At 42.7% G+C, this 23173-nt stretch overlaps 1 protein-coding gene across 21 annotated transcripts in view; it reads right to left on the bottom strand.

The window, feature by feature from the left end:
• PCNT (pericentrin) overlaps positions 1-23173 on the bottom strand; it is a 243875-nt gene that overhangs the window by 7331 nt on the left and 213371 nt on the right. For 20 of the 21 annotated variants that reach the window (XM_065562243.1, XM_065562244.1, XM_065562253.1 and 17 more), the window contains 6 exons: positions 20327-21043; positions 18027-18304; positions 17513-17615; positions 11254-11424; positions 9944-10108; positions 137-375 (listed from right to left, as the gene is read on the bottom strand). In XM_065562243.1, coding sequence (XP_065418315.1) covers positions 137-375; positions 9944-10108; positions 11254-11424; positions 17513-17615; positions 18027-18304; positions 20327-21043 — 1673 coding nt within the window. Of the gene's footprint in view, positions 1-136; positions 376-9943; positions 10109-11253; positions 11425-17512; positions 17616-18026; positions 18305-20326; positions 21044-21936; positions 21961-23173 lie in introns of those variants that run through there. The other variant, XM_065562258.1, reaches the window with a different exon arrangement.

The following is a 23173-nucleotide window of genomic DNA, read 5'->3' as shown; positions in this document are numbered from 1 at the left end:
GAACAAATCTTTCACTCCAGAGTAAGTGAACTATAACTGAGCAGTTCTACAAATGAAAAATCTGGGGAATGTATTGTGGATGCTGTAACATATACAAGAAAAACATAGGGAAATTATTTTGTGAGTTTGTTTTTACCTTGATACTGCAATGACCACTCTCACTGCAGATCTGAACTTGGTAAAAGGACGGGAACGTGATTCAGAGACCTGCAGGTCTGCAGGCGAAGGATAGACTCCCATGCGAGCTATCAGCGACAGTGTTGCTTGCTCACAATCCTGGAATCCACCCAGAAGCAGAAGAAGGTATTTCTTCTGATAAACGAGAGCCTTTCTAAAACTCTCTGCTCGCAGATACTTCCTGTATAATTTCTGCAGCTGAAAAAAAACCCAAGTCATTGAAATTTAATTAAGGAAGCCCATACACTCGTTGCATAGCCAGACTGTTTACTCCCACAAGTTCTCCCACAACCTGTTGTCTGTGGCTTGACAAAAGTTAGCTAAAGCTGTTTTGCTTTGGAAAATTATGCGGAAGGCCATATAATAAGAACTGCTTCTAAAACTTTGAATAAATTGTATAATGTTTTTGAAAACGAAACTTCCAATTAAAATTTGGATTACTGATGCTCCTGCTGATATGGACCATTTACTGAAAATTAACAGTGTTTGTGATATTGGCAGCATGGAAGCCTTACATGAAGGTCTGTAAGTCTGCTATACCTCTACCGGTCTACGAGGCCTTGTCTACACCAAGGAATTTTTGCAGGGTTACTTGACCAGTTAAGTAAGGTTCTAAGAACAGCTGCCAGAAGACATCTACATTAGTGCTTCCAACATTGCTGATATGGGGGCAGCTACAACAGCAGCAATTTCCTAGCGCAGACAAGACCTTATGTAACTAACTTTACAGGTATTTGATTTTGGACAGTCCAATTGCCTTAATATTTGTGAGCTTCTGAACACCATATTCACACCCAACACTGGGAAAATGGTTTCACTGTTTACCTTCTAGAGCAGGATTTGTGTTAACTAGTTAATATTAATGAGCATTCAATGTTAATCTAACTTGATCACAATAAAATTGTCACAAAGGGGTTAATAGATGCTTCTGAAGTTCAAAGGAAACTATGCCCTGAATACATAATATTCATGGATGGTTGGTAAGTTCTTGTGACAGACAAGAGGCTTGTGTCTCCCTCAGACAACTTTTAGATCAGAGAGAGAGATGCCTGAGAGTTACAGAGGAATTTGTATCTTAAATGACCTGGCAACAAGAGTAATTTTTCTTATCAAAGACATATGCGGAAGAGTATTTTTGAATGACCTTGTGAACTACATGTTATCTAACTAACAATCTTTTGAAAGGTGACTGAGAAGATTTTCCTAAAAACTGAAAACTTGTAAGATTCCAAAAGTGTAAACAATAATTGCAGTTTATATAGCAGAAAAATAATTCTATATTTAATGAAAATTACCTAATATCCTAACAAATATGAAATGCAGAGATCTTGCTTCTTTTGTCACAGCAAGTACGATCATATTTATCATAAACAAAGAGAATTCAAATAGGATTCAGAATAGAATGATTTTTCTTTTTTAACCTTCTTTATGGTATTCATTTAGCGGTTACCAAGAAAACTGCAGCCTGGGTTTCCCAAAAATCAAGGATCTTGATGTGGTAACTGTCTCAAATTGTTAAAATAAATGAAGTACATTACTAACAATGAGTATATACATTATCTACTCTCAGAATCCTATTCAAGAGGTTTTGTCTTTTTTAATTAAATATATGATTAGATTCAAATTTAAGATTAGATCTATGCAGAAGATAACTATGTTCACGAAGTAAAGTAAAACCTACTTGTTTAGTTTTTCTAGAATATGATTTAAAGGGATACCATCAATTTGAAATCTAGTGAATTTCAAAAAACATATTAAGTAGTTTAAATATTACCCCAGCCAATTTCTATTGTTTAACAATGTTTTTAAAGATTTTTCTTCCCATGTTACATGTGAAAGAGCCAAACAACAGGGGAAACTGACTGGTTCTAAAGAAAAAAAGAACAGGAGTACTTGTGGCACCTTAGAGACTAACAAATTTATTAGAGCATAAGCTTTTGTGGGCTACTGCCCACTTCTTCGGATGCATATAGAAAACAGTGGACTAACTTTAAACAACGTGCTATAGAAGGCACAAAATACACTCATCTTTGGTTACAGTTACTTTAGACAGAGCAAACTAGCATAACAGCCTCATCCCTGAAAATCCCCCTGGACTGCATGAAGTAACAAGTTTAGTTAAAACTAGGGCTGTCAAGTGATTAATAAATGAATCGTGATTAATCACTCTGTTAAACAATAATAGAATACCATTTATTTAAATGGTTTTGGATGTTTTCTACATTTTCAAATATATTGATTTCAATTACAACACAGACTACCAAGTGTAAAGTGCTCACTTTATATTTATCTTTGATTACAAATACCTGCACTGTAAAAAACAAAAGAAATAGTATTTTTCAATTCACCTAATACAAGTACTGTAGTGCAATCTCTTTATCATGAAAGTTGAAAAACCGGTTACCTACCTCTCGTAACTGTTGTTCTTCGAGATGTGTTGCTCATGCCCATTCCAATAAGTGTATGTGCACGTGCACCGCATGCACGATCATCGGAAGGTTTTCCCTTAGCAGTACCCGTCGGGTCGGCTGTGAAACCCCCTGGAGTGGCGCCCTCATGGTGGTCTATATAGGATACTGCCGACCCACCGCCAGCTCAGTCCCTTCTTGCTGGAAGACTCCGACAGAGGGGAGGCAGGTGGGATTTGGAATGGACATGAGCAACACATCTCGAAGCCGGGACGCACCGTCACGTAGAGTGGAGCACCCACAGGGACAGCACTTGAAGAAGAACAACAGTTACGAAAGGTAGGTGACCGTTTTTCTTCTTCAAGTGTTTGCTTATGTCCATTCCAATACGTGATTCCCAAGCAGTTTCTCTGGAGGAGGGGTCGGAGTTCACCTGATTGCTGATTGTAGGACTGCCGTGCTGAATGCTGTGTCATCCCTTGTTTGTTGGGTGATGCCGTAGTGCGACATGAAGGTGTGGATGGAAGACCATGTTGCCGCCTTGCATATGTCTTGAACAGGGACGTGCCTGAGGAAAGCTGTGGACGAAGCCTGAGCTCTTGTGAAGTGCGCTGTCAATGGCGGGGGCGGAACTTTGGCCAGGTCGTAGCATCTTCTAATGCAGGACATGATCCACAACGAAATGCGCTGGGATGAGACGGGAAGCCCTCTCATCCATTCGGTGATTGCAATGAAGAGCTGTGGTGACTTACTAAATGGCTTTGTGCATTCAATGTAGAAGGCTAGGGCACGCCTGACGTCCAGGGAATGGAGCATCCGCTCTCTGACAGTGGCATGAGGCTTAGGGAAGACGACCAGTAAAAATGTGTTCTGATTCACATGAAACTAGGAGACCACCTTGGGTAGAAACACAGGGTGAGAATGCAGCTGAACCATGTCTTTGTAAAAGACAGTATGGGGGGCTTGGAGGTAAGCTCTTTGAGCTCAGAGACCTTCGTAGCCGATGTTATAGCCATCAGAAAGGCAACCTTCCCAGAGAGGTAGGAGAGAGGGCAGGTGGCCATGGGCTCAAATGGAGGGCCCAGGAGCCTGGACAAGACTAGGTTGAGGTCCCAGTGGGGAATGGGCTGCTGCACATGGTGGTAAAGCCTATCCAAGCCCTTGAGAAATCGGCCAACCATCAGGTTTCCAAAGACTGATCTACCCGCTGCCCCTGGGTGGAAGGCCTATGTGGCAGCCAAGTGCACTTTTATAGATGATACTGCCAGTCCTTGTTCCTTCAGATCCAGTAAGTAGTCCAAAACGAGAGGAATTGGTGCTTGCTGAGGTGGGATACCCTTCCATAGGGACCAAACAGAAAATCGCTTCCACTTTGCCAGATATGTGGCTCAAGTGGAAGATTTCCTAGGAGAACTTCTCTCACTGAGTTCCAACATTGGAGCTCCAACGGGTTCAACCATAGAGTTTCCATGCCGTGAGGTGGAGGGACTCCAGGCTGGGGTGCTGGACCTTGCCGGGGTCCTCAGTGATGAGGTCAGGGCATAAGGGAAGGGTTACTGGTCTGTTGACCGATAGGCTTAACAGCGTAGTGAACCAGTGCTGGCAGAGCCATGATGGCGCTATGAGTTTCAACAAAGCCCTGTCCTGGCAGACCTTCAGAAGGACTTTGTGTATGAGAGGGAAGGACGGGAACGCATACAGCATGTGACTTGTTCACATGAGGTGAAAAACGTCCGCGATGGAGCCTGCTTGCTGATTAGCAATGCGAAGCTGGAGCCCCCCCAGGTCGAGTAGACTTTACGGCAGAAAAGGTCCAGCTTCTTAGCATCCCGTGACTTTGGGGCAGGACCTAGTTGACCTTGCCACTCTTTCTGGTTCACCGCATCCACCCCTAATGTTCCAGGCTGAGGGTGGGTAAAAAGGTGTCTGTACCCATTCTGTGGCACAAAATACCTCCTTTCCAACCCTTTGGCCATGGGAGGTATGGAGGACGGGTCTGCCATAGCACCTTTGTGGTGTTTTGTATGGTCTTTATAAGGGGCAAGACTACCCTAGATGTACCCTCCTGGACAAGGATGTCCACCATTGGGTCCGAGTCGTCTGACACCTCCACAGCCTGGAGGGTAAGCTTTGGGCCACCGTCCTAAGAAGGTCCTGGTGCGTCCTATTGTCCATCGAAGGGAGTGTGGTGGTGGAGGTGCCAGCCACTGCCTCATCCAGCGAAGAGGATGATTAAGTCTGAGGGTCCTCCTGACCCTCAGGCTCCCTGGAGGCTGGCTCTGGTAGGTCTGCCCTATTTGGGGCAGACTGTGGCGCTGGTACCACATGGGGTGCTGGCTCGAGAGTTGCACCCGCTTGCGAAGACCCAGGGTCCTTGTCACGTGGGGGGTCTTCAGGTGCTGTGGGAGTATGGCACGGCACCGACGTGGCTGAAGGAGAAGCACGGGGCGCAGACACCATGGACACAGCCCAGAAGCCCTGCCCTTGAGCCTGATGGTAGACCCAAGGAGTCCAAAAGGGCCACTGTACTGGCCCCTGCCATTGTGGGGGCCAGGGTACCACCGGCGCTGGCACGTCCCGCGATCTGCAGTGCCAGGACCGAGACCGGTACTGACTATGTCTGCAGATTGACGATTCATTATTGGAGGCAACTAATAGTCTGAGCCAGACCATGGAGGGGCGGAGCCTGACTGTGCAGGGGAACATACCGCAGTGACAGGGAGCAGCACCGTAGCATCGTTGGCTTGCCCTGGTGTTGAATGGGTAGTGGCGATGCCATTGGTGTCGCAAATGGTGCAATTGACTTTGCTGGTGCTGTTGCAGTCGCCTCTGCCTGGTCCGGTGCCGGTGGTTGTGCCTGCAGGGCTGGGGACTGTGCCGTCATGGCAATATGGTCCTGCACGGCCTCAAAGGTATCCAGCATGGAGGGGAAATCAATCTCGTCCTCCAACTCCTCCCAAGTCAGGGAGTCCACAAGCACCTGACTCAATGGAACTCCTGGCAGGGGCGGAGTTGACGGTACCAGGATCTGAGGGCCAGGCCGTGGGTGCCCTGACATAGGACGCACCTCGCTGGGATCCCTGTGCTGTTTGCTGATGGGGGACCGACTCCTATCCGCCTTCTTCTTATGCGGCACCAGGGACTGAGAGTGGTGCCACAGGCTCGAACCCGCTTTGTGAGCCGGGGAGCAGCCCTGGAGAAGTCTTTTTTCCAGTGCTTTGGAGGTGTGCTCTGGCTCTGCTCCAGCTCCAGGCAAAAACCTGCAGCTCCACTGCTCCGGAGCCTCTCCACACTCCAGCTCCGGGCTCTGCTCCAAAGCCCTGCTTTTTTGGGTGCCAAGGCATCCCGCACCGAAGCCGATGCGCTGCACACCAATGTCGCTGGTGCCACTTCAGGTGCCAGCTGTGGGCGAAGAGCCACCTCTATTAAAAGGAGCTTGAGGTGATAGTCCTGCTCCCTCTTTGTCCTGAGTCTAAACTGCCTGCAAATGGAGCACTTATCTGTTTGATGGTCCTCGCCCAGGCACTTAAGGCACGACACGTGAGGATCGCCCTTGGGCATAGGCTTCCAGCAGCGTTCGCAGGATTTAAACCCGAGACCGAGGCATACACCCGTTAGGGGAGCTAGGGAAGGGGGGAGAACCCCCCCGAAAGAGGCTAACTACTATTAAACTACAACTTTTAAGAACTATTTACAACTAACTAGAAGGTAACCACTAGGTAGGCACTTGCAAAGCAAGACACTGAAGGAAGCTCCAACGACCGTCACTGGCGGTAAGAAGGAACCAAGCAGGTGGCAGGTCGGCAGTGTCCTATATACACCACCATAAGGGCGCCATTCCAGAGGGCTCCACAACCGACCTGACGGGTACCGCTAGGGGAAAAACCTTCCGACAATCATGCACACGGCGCGCACACACACACGACTATTGGAATGGACATGAACAAGCACTTGAAGAAGAACTTACAAATATAGAATTATGTACAAAAAATAACTGCATTCAAAAATAAAACAATGCAAAATTTTAAAGCCTACAAATCCCCTCAGTCTTACTTCTTGTTCAGCCAATCACTCAGACAAACAAGTTTGTTTACATTTGCAGGAGATAATGCTGCCCACTTCCTGTTTACGTCATCTGAAAGTGAGAACAGGCATTCTCATGGCACTGTTGTAGCCGATGTTGCAAGATATTTATGTGCCAGATGCGCTAAAGACTCACGTGTCCCTTCATGGCTCAACCACCATTCCAGAGGACATGCGTCCATGCTGACAACGGGTTCTGTTCAATAACCATCCAAAGCAGAGCGGACCGACGCATGTTCATTTTCATCATCTGAGTCAGATGCCACCAGCAGAAGGTTGATTTTCTTTTTTGGTGGTTCGGGTTCTGTAGTTTTTACATCGGAGTGTTGCTCTTTTAAGACTTCTGAAAGCATGCTCCACACCTTGTCCCGCTCAGATTTTGGACAGCACTTCAGATTCCTAAACCTTGGGTCTAGTGCTGTAGTTATTTTTAGAAATCTCACACTGGTACCTTCTTTGCGTTTTGTCAAATCTGCTGTGAAAGTGTTCTTCAAATGAACATGAGCTAGGTCATCCTCTGAGACTGCTATAACATGAAATATATGGCAGAATGCGGGTAAATCAGAACGGGAGACATACAATTCTCCCCCAAGGAGTTCAGTCACAAATTTAATTAACACATTATTGTTTTTAACGAGCATCATCAGCTTGGAAGCATGTCCTCCGGAATGATGGCCGAAGCATGAAGGTGCATACGAATATTTAGCATATCTGGCATGTAAATACTTTTGTAGCCGGCGTTGCAAGGTCCCATGTGAACACCTGTTCTCACTTTCAGGTGACATTGTAAATAAGAAGGAGGCAGCAGTATCTCCCGTCAATGTAAACAAACGTGTTTGACTTAGCGATTGGCTGAACAAGAAGTAGGACTGAGTGGACTTGTAGGCTCTGAAGTTTTACACTGTTTTGTTTTTGAGTGTAGTTATGTAACAAAAAAAATCTACATGTGTAAATTACACTTTCACAATAAAGAGATTGCACTACAGTACTTGAATGAGGTCAAGTGAAACATACTATTTCTTTTGTTTATCGTTTTTACAGTGCAAATATCTGTAATAAAAATAATATAAAGGGAGCACTGTACACTTTGTATTTCGTGATGCAATAGAAATTAATATATTTGAAAATGTAGAAAATCATCCAAAAATATTTAATACACTTCAATTGATATTCTATTGTTTAACAGTGCGATTAATCACGATTAATTTTTTGGAGTTAATCGTGTGAGTTAAGTGTGATTAATTGACAGCCCTAGTTAAAACTATACACATACTTCAATTACACCTTTGATACTAGCTATCTGAATAGGGCTCAGACAAGACAAATCTCAATTCCTCACATCAAGTACTAAAATGATGCCGAAGTATCACAGTCTTTCACCGAACAATTTTATTCAACATTAATCTCCTGCACGTCTCAGTTTACAGAAAGGACTAAAAGAGTCACAAAAATGATCATCCTTGTACAGGAGACTACCTCAAGACATCCCTACCTGAGGGGAAGGATCACTAGCCTGCCAGCCACGGCAGTCACCAGGGAACAAGCACCACCTCCCTGGCCAGAGGAGACTGAGGCAGAGGCCTAGGAGCAGCTGGCTTAAGACAGACCCGGATGAAAGAAGGTTCCGACCCTGCCACACCTTACAGCTGTCCTGGGACTGCAACAGGACGCCACCCAGAATCTATGAGGGGCACTACTAGAGACAAGCCACCACTGCAACGTGGATTAAAGGGGCCACGCCCAAACTGAAGGGACAACAGTAGGAAGTAGCCCAGGACAGCGGATGTAGACTCCCACTGGTAGGTCCCTTACTCAGGAGTTGACTTCCAAAGGATCTTGAGCTGATACAGATGGAGTGGGAGGGCCTGGCTCCTCCTAGCTCCCCTGCAGCCTTAAAGACTGAGACACCTTGACCAAGCAGGGGGCTGGAAAGCAAGCGCTCCAACCACTAGGCCACCCAGCCCTCTGCTACAATTATTTAAAGAAACATTTCTGTAAAATACTCCAGAACAAAATATAGGAAATGAGGATGCATTGGCTGGGGGAATGGGATGCTCACTAAATAATTTAACAAGTCTAATCCTGAAAAATCTGTGTGTTCAATGGAATACACACATTTAGGCATGGCAGATTTATGCACAAAAATGCCACAGTTGCATGAACTAAACCAGGATGTGCAAACATATTTGGCCAGTTATGACCCTAGATAGCCACATTTGCCCCCAACTACCTAATTTAAACAAGAAGTCATGGGATTTGTAAAAATAAATTAGATACTTGCAAACATGCTTGTATATTCAAGGTATGTCCACACCTTAAATACTGTGTGCAGTTCTGGTCTCCCCCATCCCAAAAAATATATCAGAATTGGAAAAAAGTACAGAGAAGGGCAACAAAAATGATTAGGGGTATGGAATAGATTCCATATGCAGACAGATCAAAAAGACTGGGACTGTTCAGCTTAGAAAAGAGATGACTAATGGCAGTTATGATAGAGGTCTATAAAATCATGAATAGTGTGGAGATTGTGACTAAGGAAGTGTTATTTAACCCCTCCCATAACACAAGAACCAGGGGTCACCCTATGAAATTAATAGGCAGCATGTTTACACCAAACAAAAGGGAATACTTCTTCACACAGTGCACAGTCTGCTTGTGGAACTCATTGTCAGGGAATGTTGTGAAGGCTAAAAGTACAACTGGGTTAAAAGGGAATTAGATAAGTTCATGGAGGACAGGTTTATCAATGGCTGACCATTAGCCAAGATGGTCAGGGACACAACCCTGTGCTCTGTCTCCCCCTAAATCTCTGACTACCAGAAGCTGGGACTGAAGATAACTGCCTTGTTCTGTTCTTTCCCTCTGAAGCACTTGGCACTGGCCACTGTCAGAAGACAAATACTGGACTAGGTGGACCATTGGCCTGACCCAGCATGGCCGTTTTTATGTGGTTATCATCTTACAAAGTCAGGCTCGGGATGTTTTTTCATGAAAAAATTACAATGCGCATCCAATCCAACTATATGTAAGAAATACCATTCCATCTTGTAGAAGTGTCACACATTAATTCTGAGACATGAATAATAGGTAAAATAAGTGTCTCATCACATTTTGAGGAGAATCTTAAAGCGGTTTCCAAACATTATTTCACAACAAATCTGTACCATAGGCATATGAAAATATGGGTAAAGGTAAATTCTCTGTGGTCTTGGGTCTAGCAACCGGAGTGATCTCCAGAGTGCATTTCTAATCATATTTTGCATCATCCATTTTACCTTTGGGTTGGAAGTTTCCATAACTGGCTTGTTTTCTATTTCAACAGTAGCTTTAGCGAGCTCAGATTCTGCCTGTTTCAAAGCATTCTGCAAAAGAGTTTTTTCTCGCTGCCAGGAAGCCCTTTCTGATCCCTGGACGGAGTGAGCATCATCTGTACAGCGGATCTAAAAAATTAAATTCAAAGAAAGAATATAAAATAACCATCAAGGAATATAAAAGTTGTTTTAAGTCAAATTCAACAGTAAATTGACTTTATGGAAAAACTAAAATGCCAGAATATTTCCAGCAGTAACAAGATGTTATCCAGATAGGATGGGAATTTCAAGTAGACCTTCAGTCCATGTTAACAAGTAAAGAAAATTAGACAGTCCTTGCCTAAAAATCTTAGTCTTATTAGTTTATATGGCTCCCATTCACCTTAATACCAGAGAGACTCCAAAATGTTTAAAAATAGAAATACTAATCTCTTGGTCTTCCTTCCCAGCCTGTAGCAAAAATAGATTGATTTGCTTATAGTTTTTGTATGCTATGTACATGCATAGAAATTACATATGAATTTGAAAAAGTGGGTTTTGCACTTAATTCTGAGAGCGGTTATTCTCATCTCATATGGTCACTCTCATCTCTTGTGGGAATGAGTTCCCTGCTCCAGGTCCAGCTCCAGTGAAAGATCAGTCTCTTGTGCTCACAAGCGTCCTTCTACTGGTTAACACTTCCAGGGTTGGAATGGAAGTGTAACTATCACAATAGTTCCATCTGACGAAGTGGATATTACCCCACAAAAGCTTATGCTCCAATATGTCTGTTAGTCTATAAGGTGCCACAGGACTCTGTCACTTTTTACACATCCAGACTAACACGGCTACCCCTCTGATACTATCACAATAGGGTATGGCAACAAAGGATGGGGAAATCTCTCAGATAGCTAGGTCAAATACTTTGAACTGGAGTTTATGTTCATCAAGAAAGCAGGGCACAGAACAGGGCACCAAGGTGACATGCTGACAGTGACCCATGTTACTTGGCAGAAGAGCTGCTGTTTGTGCAGATTTGAGCTTTATCAGTGGGCATGGCATTATTTCTCAATAATCAGTTCATATACCAGTAGATACTATCACACTTCGGACAATGAAGGGCACAGCAAACCTGGTACACAGCAAACCCCAATATGTACTAATCCATGCAGGTCTAGCATATTGGTATTTTATTAGCATCAGGCCAGCAGGTAGTTGCTTTCAGTCTCCTGCCACGTATACAGCCGTGTGACAGCAAAGAGAAAAATATAAGTCAAATAAAAATGAATATATACCTGTCTGTCACCAATTCCCCTATGATGCTGCTGCTGAAGATTCTTCTCAAGTTGAGAAATCGCTGCTCTTAATTCTAATTTCTCCTCTGTCAGTGTTGTTACAGACTTCGTAAGCTCTCCATTTTCTTTCAACAACAAGTCTACCAGAGAAACTGAACCTTGCAGTGGTTTCTTTTTAAAAAATTGGGGAAAAACAAATTTGAGTTCTACTAACATTTATAGCTTCACCAAGCAATAAACCAGAGTCCAGGAATTTTCATTTTTAAATTTTACAGTAGAAGGAGGCAAAGCATGAAGTGCTCTTCTCCTCTATAAAAAACACAGTTGAGAAACAGGCTAAACCAGCCATTTTATAGAGCTGGCAGAAACCTTCCAACTATCAACTTTTTGACAATTTGAAAAGAGAAAATTGGAAAAAAGAAACAATTTGTGTGAATTTTGAAAGGTTTCGACCAGTTATAGTTTGTCAGATGTATTTATTGTGAAAAATTTCAATGAAATTCCAAAAAAATGTGAATTTTTTTAAACATTTTTAACATTTTCCCACTAGTTCGATTATTCAAGCACTTAAAATAAAAATATGACTATAAAACAAAACGCAGCAAAACTAAAGTATTGAAATTTATTAGAAAGAGCTTATAAACAATACCTTTGTTCTCTTAGAATTTTTTTTTTTTTTTAAACAGTATTACATTGAGTCAGAGTTTCAGGCCAGAAGGGCCCATCAGATTTAGTCTTACCTCTTGTATAGCATAGGCCATCACCACCAGCCAGCATCCGCACACTATACCCAACACTCAAAACGAGACCAAAGCTGCCATATGCACAGTAAACAATTTTCTACTGACTTTTTAAATTATGTACTGCCTTGTGGTGTACCTGGAATTTTGCATATTCAAATAACTTTATGTGGATCCATTTATTTAAAATGTACACTATTGCAACTTCCTTTGAAAAACCACAAGAAAATTAGAGGTGAAGAACTTCATTACAACACCACTATGGACGTATGTGTACATGAGGCACACAAAAAATCTTTTTTGCGGGGGTGCAGTGATGGGGGAGGCCAGCCATTGCCATCCCAGATGCATCAATTTAACATGGATCTCTAAGGGGGAATTGTGCCACAAAACAAAAACTAGACTCTTTGGGCCAGATCCTAAACTGGTGTAAGTCATTGTAGATAATTTTGGAGCCAGTTATTATTTACTCTAAGGGTCACTTTTTACTATCCTGGCAGCATAAAGGAGCCTTAAAACAGGAATAAATTATATTTGTACCTATTGTAAGGCTGCTTTACACAGAGAGAGGCATAAAGAAGTCTTCATATAAATGAGAATCAGACCTACTGACTTCAATGGAGTTTTTCTTATATACAGCAGCTGAAGATATGGCACATTATTCAGGCTTAGTTTACACAACAGAGATATATTGGCGTAGCTATGGCATTATGAGGTGTATTAACAGGATTGCTGTATAGAAGACACAGGAGGTAACTGTTCGGCTTGACTCCACACTGGTTAGGTCTCACCTCGAGTAGTGTGTCCAGTTTTGAGCACCACACTAAGAAAGATGCGGAAAACTGGAGAGAGTCCCAAGAAGAGCAACATGAATGATAAAAGGTTTAGAAAACATGACCTATGACAGGGGTTCTCAACCTTTTTTCTTTCCGAGGCCCCCCGACAATGCTACAAAAATTCCAAGGCCCAACTGTGCCACAACAATGGTTTTTCTCCACATCCCAGAGATTAAAAGCTGTATTAAATGGATTGTTATACAGTTAAACACACACAGAGAAAATATATATATAAAAGGACAATATGGGCACAAAAATAAACTGAATATTTTTTATTTACTCAGTGTGAAACTTCTTGTTAGTGCTGATCAACAATTCTGTCAAGACGTGGGGGTGTCTTTGACAAGCACACGCGCACGTCATGGTCAGTGTTCATCTTGGTTCGGTACTTTGTTTTCATTGATGTCATGGCTGAAAAAATCTAGCTTTGCACATGTAAGTGGTACTAAAGGGAGTCAAAAATTTCAGCGCTGCAGAAGAGGCAGTGATGTATTCATCGGAACACTCGCACCAAAATTTCTCCAGCGGCATTTCTTTGAACCTGGTTCTGAGGAAGCTGTCTGATGAAATGTCAATGAGCTCTTCTAACAATTTTGATGGAACATCGGATGGAAGCTTAGCTTCAATGTTTTTACTGAAAGGGTTTGTAGTCCACGACTGTAGCAGCTTGTTCTGTTGTGAGTGCAGGAAAATAAGCATTACATTTGTTAAGCAGACCAGACAGATGTGCTGTTAGCTGAGGTTTAATTATGTCAAAGTCAATGTTTTGTTCCTGAATGAAAGAATGTAAGAGCTCAAACATATCAGTAGTGCCCCCACAGACACGAACTTTCCAAAATTGTAGTTTTCTTTTGAATGCCTCGATTCTTTCACGCTGGGCAATAAAATTAGTTTTCCCACATTGCATAGCTTTATTCAGTTTATTCATTTCACTGAATAGGTCTGCGAGATAACTCAGTTTTGCCAGCCACACATCATCTTTCAGCACTTTGGCAAATTCAGCTTTCTTACCAACTAAGAAAGCACATAACTCTTCCTTGAGATTAAATACACGGGAAAGCATTCTGCCTTGAGATAGCCATCTCACCTCTGTATGCAGGAGCAAGGAATGGTGCTCTGCACCCACTTCCTCACAAAGTGCAGCAAAAGACCTGGAGTTTGTTGCTCTGGATTTCATAAAATTAACAAGTGTTACTGTGGTATTCAGAACCCTGTGAAGACCTGGTTCAGTATCTTTTGCAACAAGCGCTTCTCGGTGTAAAAAGCTGTGTCCCCAAATAGCACAGGATGCAGAGACTTTTATTTTGCACAACACGAGAATGCTTTGCGGTCATTGCTGCGGCTCACTCACTGCAGACCCCAATGCAATCAGTCCAGCTGATTTCTGCTGAAATCATAAAATCATCCAACAGTTTGAAAATGTCGTCTGCTTTTGTCGTCTTGAGCTCTTTGAGGAACAAAAAGTCTTCCTTTATTTCCTTATTCCACACATCCCGAACATAGGCAAGTAAATGGGACATTTTTGAAATGTCTGTGGATTCATCTAGTTGTATAGCAAAATCATTGTCACGTAGCCGATCAATACCCTGAGAAACTGTGTCTTTTGACATAGAAACGATCTGTCATCTGACAGTGTCATTTGACGTCAGTATTTTTGTCAGTATCTTGGCCGCCTTCTCTCCAAACACTTCCCTTGTTACTTCCATAACACATGGCATTATCAAAATCTCAGCAATTGTATATGATTTTTTTGTTTTTGCAATTTTCTGTGCCACTATGTAGGATGACCTTAAAAGCTTTTTATCTGCATTAGTTGTGGATTTCATTACTGCTTTAGTATCACGCAGTTCCTTGGCCTTTCGTTCAAAAAATGAACAGTGCTTATCCTTATAGATGTCATGTTTTGTAATTAAATGCCTCTAATTTGGAGAGTTTCAAACATTCATTGGACAATACTTGTGCACAAATTACACACTGCAGTTGAGTGATACCTCCACTTCCGGAATAAATAAAACCAAAATTCAAATACCTGTCTTTGTATTTCCTAAATTTTGTGAGGTTAATAGCGGCTTTATGTTTCTTACTCACATCACTTCCTTTATGTTCTTCAGGCATTATGGTGGTCGAACTTGTTGAAGGAAGTTCGGCATCATCGCCCTGTGGATTTTGTTGTTTTGAAGCTGATGGTCGAATTAAAAATTTATCCATATCTGGTATTTATTATTTTCACTTACAATTTTTTTCCCTGTGCTGTGGAACTTGTCCTACTCCTGTTGAACTAGCTCCTTTACAACCAGTAAAGGGAGCTAGCTAACTTGCAAGGGCTAAGGGTAGAAACCAAGGAGTGAGCCCTTGCATGCAAAGTCACTGGGGGCAGAGCCAGAGCTGGGCCAGAAGGCCTTAAGGCTCACCTGGTAGGCTGGGTCACCCCCACCCCAGGGGCTGACTCGGAAGTCTGAGCCCTGACCTTCCGCGCAGGAAGCTGGGGCTTGAGCTTCAGCCTGCTGGGGGCCAGGGCTTCACCTGCAGAGCACAAGGCTGCAGCCTCCGACTAGCTTCAGCATGGTCACTGGGTCTCAGATTCAAGCCCTGGCTCCCAGCTTTAGCTCTGTGGAGGCAGGCGGACTCTGGGTTTCAGCCACAGCTCCCAGCTTCAGCCTGCCGCACCGCGGCTTCAACCCCGCCGCAGCACTGGGGCTCAAGGCTTCAGCCCATGGCTCCTGGCTGCTACCACCCCCAACCCCCGCCCCAGGGCTTGAGGCTTCAGCCCCACAGCAGCACCGAGGCTTAGGGCTTGAGCCCGCGGGCTCCCGGCTGCTACCCCTCCCACAGCACCAGTGCTTGAGGCTTCAGCCCCGTGGCAGTACCAGGGCTCTTGGATTTAGTACAGGGCTCAGGGTTGCAACCCTGCAGCTCCCAGCTGCTGCGAGCCCCGCCACGGGTGTTGGGGCTCTAGACTTCAGCCACGGGACCCCACGGACCACTGACCTATGAGGAATAGTTAAAGAACATGGACATATTTAGTCTTGAGAAAAGAACAATGAGGAGAGACCTGATGATAGTCTTGAAATGTGTTGAGGGCTTTTATAAAGAGAATGATGATCAACTGTTCTTCATGTCCACTGAAGATAGGACAAGAAGTAATGTGCTTAATCTCCAGCAAGGAGTTAAGCACGATATAAGGAAACTATCCTTATAGTCAGAAAGACTTAAGTATTAGAATAGACTTCCAAAGAAGGTTGGGGAATCCCCATCACTGGAGGTTTTTAAGAAGAGGTTGGACCTACATCTGTCAGGGATGGCCTAGGCACACTTGGTTCTGCCACAATGCAAGGGGGTTGACAAGCTGGCCTCTAGAGGTCCCTTCCAATCCTCCATTTCTATGATTCTATGACTGTCTCATGGAGTATTCTCCTTCCAGTCACAATCACACATTCCACCAACCTTCCCATTATGATCAACAACATCCCTTTGACAACTACAGCAATTACTTACTTGAAAAGTAATAAAAGGAAAGTATTGTGGGTTTTTTGTTTCTTTTAATGTGATTAAGCAGTTGGAAACAATGAGAATTGGCAGTAGGTGACCAGCTCTTCATGGAGAAACAGCAAGTTTTCTTCTCAGACTGTGCTCTGTAGCACTGGTCTAATAACCGCACTCAGAGATTTTGAGTCAGAGGGATAGGTTCTCAAAAGTCATCTTCAAATATTTCTCACAAGGTTTTTCTAGGAGCATGTTATTGAAAGAGTGGTAAAGGCAGGCTACAGCCACAAAGTCAAGTTTAGGCTTTTTTGTTTAAAGCAGTTAAGAAAGGCTAAGCAGGTTGGGTTTAGGGGATCTCCTTCTCCATTTACACGGAACTGGATTGAAATATGACTTAGGGAAAGGACCTTAATGACAAGGCAATGTTTTTGGAAGATTTTCAAGCTATATTTAGTTTGAGACATATTTTTGTACCCAGTAAATTCTTCTGCACTAGGTAACTTGGGTCTTGGACTATTCCTAGACTGAATACAATATCCAAAATACTATGGATGCTTCAATTAAATCCTTCCTCCTGTGACTTCAAGCCACAAATGTGCTTTTGGAAAACTACTGAAAAGTTTGCTAAAAGGTAAATCTGTCTCTGGATGCCTATCAAACAGGAAGCAACATGTGCCATAGGGGAAAAAAAACTGCCCGACTTGAGAAGCAGACTTTACAATAGCAATGCCAGTAAGAGTCTAAGGCCTGGTCTACACTGGGGGGAGGGGGGGGAAAGAAGGGGCGGAAGGAGAATCGATCTAAGTCACGCAACTTCAGCCAAGTGAATAATGACTGCTGCCGCTCCCCCATCGACTCCGCCTGCGCCTCTCGCTGAGCTGGAGTACAGGAGTTGACGGGAGAGCGCTCAGGGTCGATTTATCGTGTCTAGACTAGACGCGATAAATCAATCCCTGCTGGATCGATCGCTGCCCGCCAATCTGGCAGGTAGTGTAGACATACGAAGAGATTAACACACATCAACACAATAAAGGTAAGATAAAAGGACTAAACTGTTCCCCCTCCCCCCAGTCCCCAAGGGAAGGGAGGAGTTAGTTTCCTTTGTAAGTTGTACAAAGTTGCAGTTTACATGTAAAATTGCAACCAAAAGCAGAAATAGAAGTATATTAAAATAAAACATATATATGTTGTCTCCCTTACCAGAGGTGTAGAAGAGGTCAATAACTCTGATTTCAGCTCCTTTAAAGTATGCAGTAAAGATGCTATAGCTTCATCATTTGATGCAGACCAATCATTTACTGTTCTGTTAAATACAAATTATAATGTTTTCAGTAAGTGGCTTTGTTTGCTGTTATTTTAGATAAGACTACAACATTAATTATAACTTTTTACTGGAGTGAGCTTTTTACTTCTGGAACTTTAGAGGCGTAATTTAATTGTGGTGGGCTGAGAGTAGCAATGTTTCTTAACTTCTAGGGTAGGAAATTCAAAATAGTGCCAGATATGGTTTTAGCCCAGAGGCCTACATTTTGAAACTCGAGCCTTTATTGTGCAAACTCAGAGAAGTGAGAAATCCTATTAAGAAATAGAAGAATTGCCATACTGGATCAGACCAGTGATGCAGCTCGTCCAGCAGCCTGTCTCCAACGGTGGCCAGTGCAAGCTACTTCAAAGAACAATAGCTTAAAATGATTTAAATATTCTTACTACTCACTTGTCTACAGTTTTATATATGAACTCATTTAGGTGGACAGCAGCAAAAAGCAACTGTTGCCTTATCTTCTCAAGCTGCTGCTGCTGCAGGTGCAATGCTTCAGTCTCCGTTGTTAAGGACAAGTTGGCATTATAATCATTTTTTACAGGACATGAAGAAAGCTCTCGCTGACTTTTCTGAGAGGCAAGATTTCTTTCTTGTTTCTCTAATTCTGCCAGTATCTGCTGGAGCTCCTTGATTCTGTGTTCATCCCTCTGGTGCTGCAACTCCAATTCATGCTATTGGAATAAGAATAAGAAGTCATCGGTAATTTACATGTACAGACTGCCAGTAAACACCACACTGATAGATATTACTAAGTAACAACCACAGCTCTCCCTAAGATGTGCACCCTTGCTGATAGAACTATGTAGAACAAGCCTTTGAGACCAGATAGCCAGAGAATACTGCAAGGAGGAGGGTCCCTGTCTAATTGTTTTCACTTAAAAAAAGTTAAAATTAAAATATTAATTTCTGCTTCAGTCCCCTGCACATAGAATTACTCTTCTGCCACAGACAGGAGAAAGAGAGAGAGGCTGACTCTTCCAAAGACAAATCTGGCATCAGAACCATCCCCTCAATGCAGCCTGGCCCTCAAAGCTCCTGCTCATCTACCTCTGAACCAGCAGGTTCCGTTTTCTGCTCTCTGATGGTTGCTGCAGTCCTTCCCAAGGATGTGCTTTCTCAGGCAGAAGCTGGGATATTTTGCCCCTCCTGACCCAGGGTCACTTCTCCATATACTAGGGTTGAACCTCGGAGCCCTTTCCCATTCAAAAACTGTGCAGGAGCAAGATCAGACTTGTTCACTGCAGCTGCATTCTAGGCAATGCACATGACCTACTATGAGAACCTGTGCACTGTGCTACATGCACGTATGCTCCCTCCGCACTCTATCAAAGCAAACAAAGCCTCAGGAGCAGCTGGCTGCACAGGGTTCCTGCTCAAGGGGTCATTTTTCCTATAACCCCCCCTTATAGCCACTCCCTATCCCTTCATCTCCTTCCTCGGACAAGGACAAAGGAGAAAAATCTTAGTGTGGTAAACACTCCTGAGAACAGCCTGCACTTACACTCCCCTCCCCGTAAGAGATTTTCCAGAAGGAGGCAGGGTCACAAAGACAAATCCCACCTCAGTGCTTCACTTCAACAGAGGAACTCCCCAGCCATCAAAAACAAACAAACAAACCCAACAAAAAAATCAACACACACACACACACACACACTCTCTCTCGCTCTCTCTCCTTTGTTTTCCTAGTCCTGCTGGAGACAGCAATCACAGTCTGAAAACCAAGGAGAGAAATGTCCATCAGAGGAGGGTTAGGACTCTGAGGACGGAAGGGACAATGATGAACCTGAGCAAGTCACTCTTGCCCTTTCAGCACAGAGGACTTCTACTTTTTAAATTAACAGTCTCCAAGACTCTGGATTGATCAGCAGAGGAGAAATGTGGTCAACACTAGATGCCTTTTCCACTCCAAGGATGAAGATCCCACTCCGACTCCCCCCCATGTGCCCAGATTTGCTCATCATCATCAAGGAACCCTCTGGTCACATGGACAACATACTACCCAAACCCAAGGCAATTCACAAACAGCATAGGTTGCCCAAAGATGTCTTGAGAAATGGGGAACTGTCCCTAAGGTGGGCTTTTAAGTGACTTCCAAAGTAAGAGACTTCTATGTACCATTGAAGTGAAACACATAGGACTGTGTGTAGAATGGAAATTCCATTTCATTGGGAATTCTGAGGTTCCGAAATTTGTTTTCACTCTGATTTGGAACAAAACCCAAACATTTCAATATTCTTCACAAAAGAAAATTTGTCCCAGAAATTCACTTCAGATCAAAATGTTTCATTTCAACAAAATCAAAACATTTCATTTTGATTTCAACTTTTATTTTATACTACAATATATATTAATATACAAAATAAAAATTCAAAACAAATTCGCTTAAAAAGGAAAAATCAAAATGAAATGTTTGACAGTCAGAATGGGATACCGTTGGAACTTTTCTCCTTTTTCCTGTGAAACAAACTATTGGTGAACTTTAACACGATTTCACAAAGCATTTTGATTTCAACAGAACTGCATTTTCTACAGAAAATGGCTCCCTCAAAGGTTTTCTGACCAGTTCCACAAATGAAATACTTGACACAAGCTCTAGTAAATAATATATTCTACATATTGTGATCTACCATATAGTATAGCAAAATTATCTGGCTATTTCAATATAATGGCAGATTTGAAGTTGAAAATCTCACCAGTCTCTCTTTGTCTTTCTGCCATTCCTTCCGTTTCTCAAATTCTGCCCTTTGCTCTTGTCGTCTCTCTTTTTCCCTTTCTTCTTTCTTGCTTTTCTCCTGTTCTTTCATTGTCCTGAAAAGTGTCTGCAATTGTTCCCAATCAGCTTTCAGTTTTGCCTCTCTTTCCCTCTGTATCTCCAAGGAGCGGATTACCTCCTGTTTTTGACTCTGAAGAGACTCCAGTGTAGCTCGTAACTTGGTACTGACTTCTCTTTCCTTTTGTGTTTCTTCACAACACATTTGTACCTCAGCTTCTAGCTGCCTCTTAGATTGAATGGCTTGCTGGTGTGTCTTCTCAATGATAGCAGCTAGCTCCATAGCACGGGATCTCTCTTCGTCCAACTGAGCCTGCAGTTCTTGCACAAAGGTTTGCTCCAGCAACGATTCTTTATGCTTACAAGAAGAATCTTCATTTACTCTCATACTCAGTTGTTCCGTCAAAACACGTTCATGGTTCAAGGCATTCAAAAGCTCTAAGGAGTGATTCTTCTCAACCTCCAAATTTCTCTGTAGCTCTGTCAGTTTGTTTCGTTCTTGGGACAGTAAAGCCTCACATCGAGAGTGTTCAATTTGAAGTTCCTTACGGAGATTATCATTTGCTGATTTTTCATGCTCTAAGGCCACTGACATTTGATTATTCTGAATACATTGCAATTCCAAAGCAGCCTGCAATTCCTATTCAAGAGAGGTACACATATTAACATTATAACACAAATGCTTATTTGCAGGCCACGCAGACTCTCTAATGTAATGTTTCTACATTGCATTTATTTATTGCATTGAAAACAAATTAAGAAGCAATTAGAATAATTTACTATTAAACAATTAAAATCTAGACAAAGGACATTTTCCAATGCTTAATGATGTGCTAGGAATTCAGGCTAGATTGAGGAGCTTCACACCTGCTAATTAATTCCAGAAACACACTTTTTCCTCTTCATACTAAACAGTTATAAAATGAAAACATAGACATTTAAAAATATTGTAATGGGTGACAATTTCTACATTGGCCAATCAGATTGCCTAAATGACATCTACAGTAGAAATAGGCTGGGTTCATCTTCATTGCGGAAGATGTAAAAAAAACAAACAAACAAAAAAAACACCCCACATGAGGTTCTGCTACTAGGGGAGGTGAGTCCTTGGACTTTACAGCTTCTGGTCGTTAAGAAAGCTAGCACTCTGAAAATAGTAAATATACTTGAATCCTTTCTTGTAAGTCAACCTCTTAGTCAATGCATCTCTCATAACCCTTCCTGCAGAAGAGTGAGGAAGTTAAGGTCAGGGTAGTTTTGTTCTTCTTTTGTCTTGGCCAATATGGCCTCTTCTTTTCTAATTTGGAGGGTTGCAAACATTCATTGGCTAATACTTGTGCACAAATTACCACATCTATCCCCATGGCAGAAAAAGAAAACTCCCCGAAACAATGTAAATAAAGACATAGATCCAAAAGGAAACTCAGACAAGATGAAATTAAAAACATATGAGCTCTATATATAAGGTGACTTACTGAGGAAAAACAGGTGAGTATTGTTTTTGAGAGGTGCTTCCTGGGTTTTTCTAATTTGGCTCAGGCCTACCAGAAGCGATCACTTATTTATACAAATATAGAAGACAATTATTTCTAAGAGAAAAGGAAGAAAATTCTGCAGCAGCAATTAACAAGCAACAACTCCTGTTAAATTGGGGAGGAAGTAGGAGGAACTAATTACAGACAAGTGCTGACTTTTATAGCTCAACGAGTTGTGTCTGGCTACACCAAGACAGTACCATTATAGACTAGATGCTGTAATGTCAACCTGAAACAAATGGGAGCAGAATGCCTCTGTTCTAGCTTTGACAATTCTTTCAGTCACTTACTGGGACAAAAAAGGAGAAGTGGTGAACTGTTATTTACATGTGAATACTTTGTTTTTAAGACATGAAGGTTCTTATAACCAGAGTTCTTCGAGTGGCTCTACATATTCCCACCTATGAAGACTGTGCCGCCTGGTGACGCCTAGCAGTAGAACCTTTTCCAAGCAGTGCCTGTTGGAGCACATGCATGGCCCCTCCTATCCCTCTTCTCAGTATTTTTGAATGTTCCATGGGTGAGATTATATAAGGGGACACTGTGTCCTCTACTTCCTCAGTTCCTTCCACCGCTAACCCAGAGAGACCATAATAGTACTCTGAGAAAGAGGGGAAGGTGGGTGGGAAGTGTGAATATGCAGAGTCATCTTGAAGAATCCTAGTTACAAGAAAATAACCTCCATTTTTTCTTTGAGTGGCTCTGCATATGCCCACTTATAGGTAGTCTGACAAGCAGTGCTGAAAACCCGGGAGGTGGAACAGAATCCTAATTAAATCACCACCACTCTGCCAGATTTGGTATCCAGTCTAGAAGCTACATTCAGCGCATAATGTTTAGCGAATGTGTACACTATCTTCCAGGTAGCAGCCTTGCAAATTTCCCGAATAGGAAGATGTTTAATATAAGCAAAAGATGCTGCTACTGCTCTAGAAGAATGAGACTGTACCACAGAAGGCACAGGAATTTCTGCTAATTTGTAACACTGACCTATGCTCTGTTTAACCCATCTGGAAATAGTCTGAGCAGGAACACTATGACCCATATGATTCTTAATATAAGAAACAAACAATCTAAATGACTTCCTAAAACTATTAGTTCTATCTCAATAATTTGCAAGAATCCTTCTAGCATCTAAAGTATGTAACATCGGCTCTGTCTACACCGCAATAGACACCTGCGGCTGGCCCTGCCAGCTGGCTCAGGCTGCAGGGTTATTTAATGACAACGTAGAC

This window comes from Chrysemys picta, chromosome 11 (assembly GCF_011386835.1).
Source record: "Chrysemys picta bellii isolate R12L10 chromosome 11, ASM1138683v2, whole genome shotgun sequence".
NCBI classification, from domain to species: domain Eukaryota; kingdom Metazoa; phylum Chordata; order Testudines; family Emydidae; genus Chrysemys; species Chrysemys picta.
The sequence above is the reverse complement of the archived record's forward strand: the minus strand, read 5'-3'. Positions and strand labels throughout refer to the sequence as shown.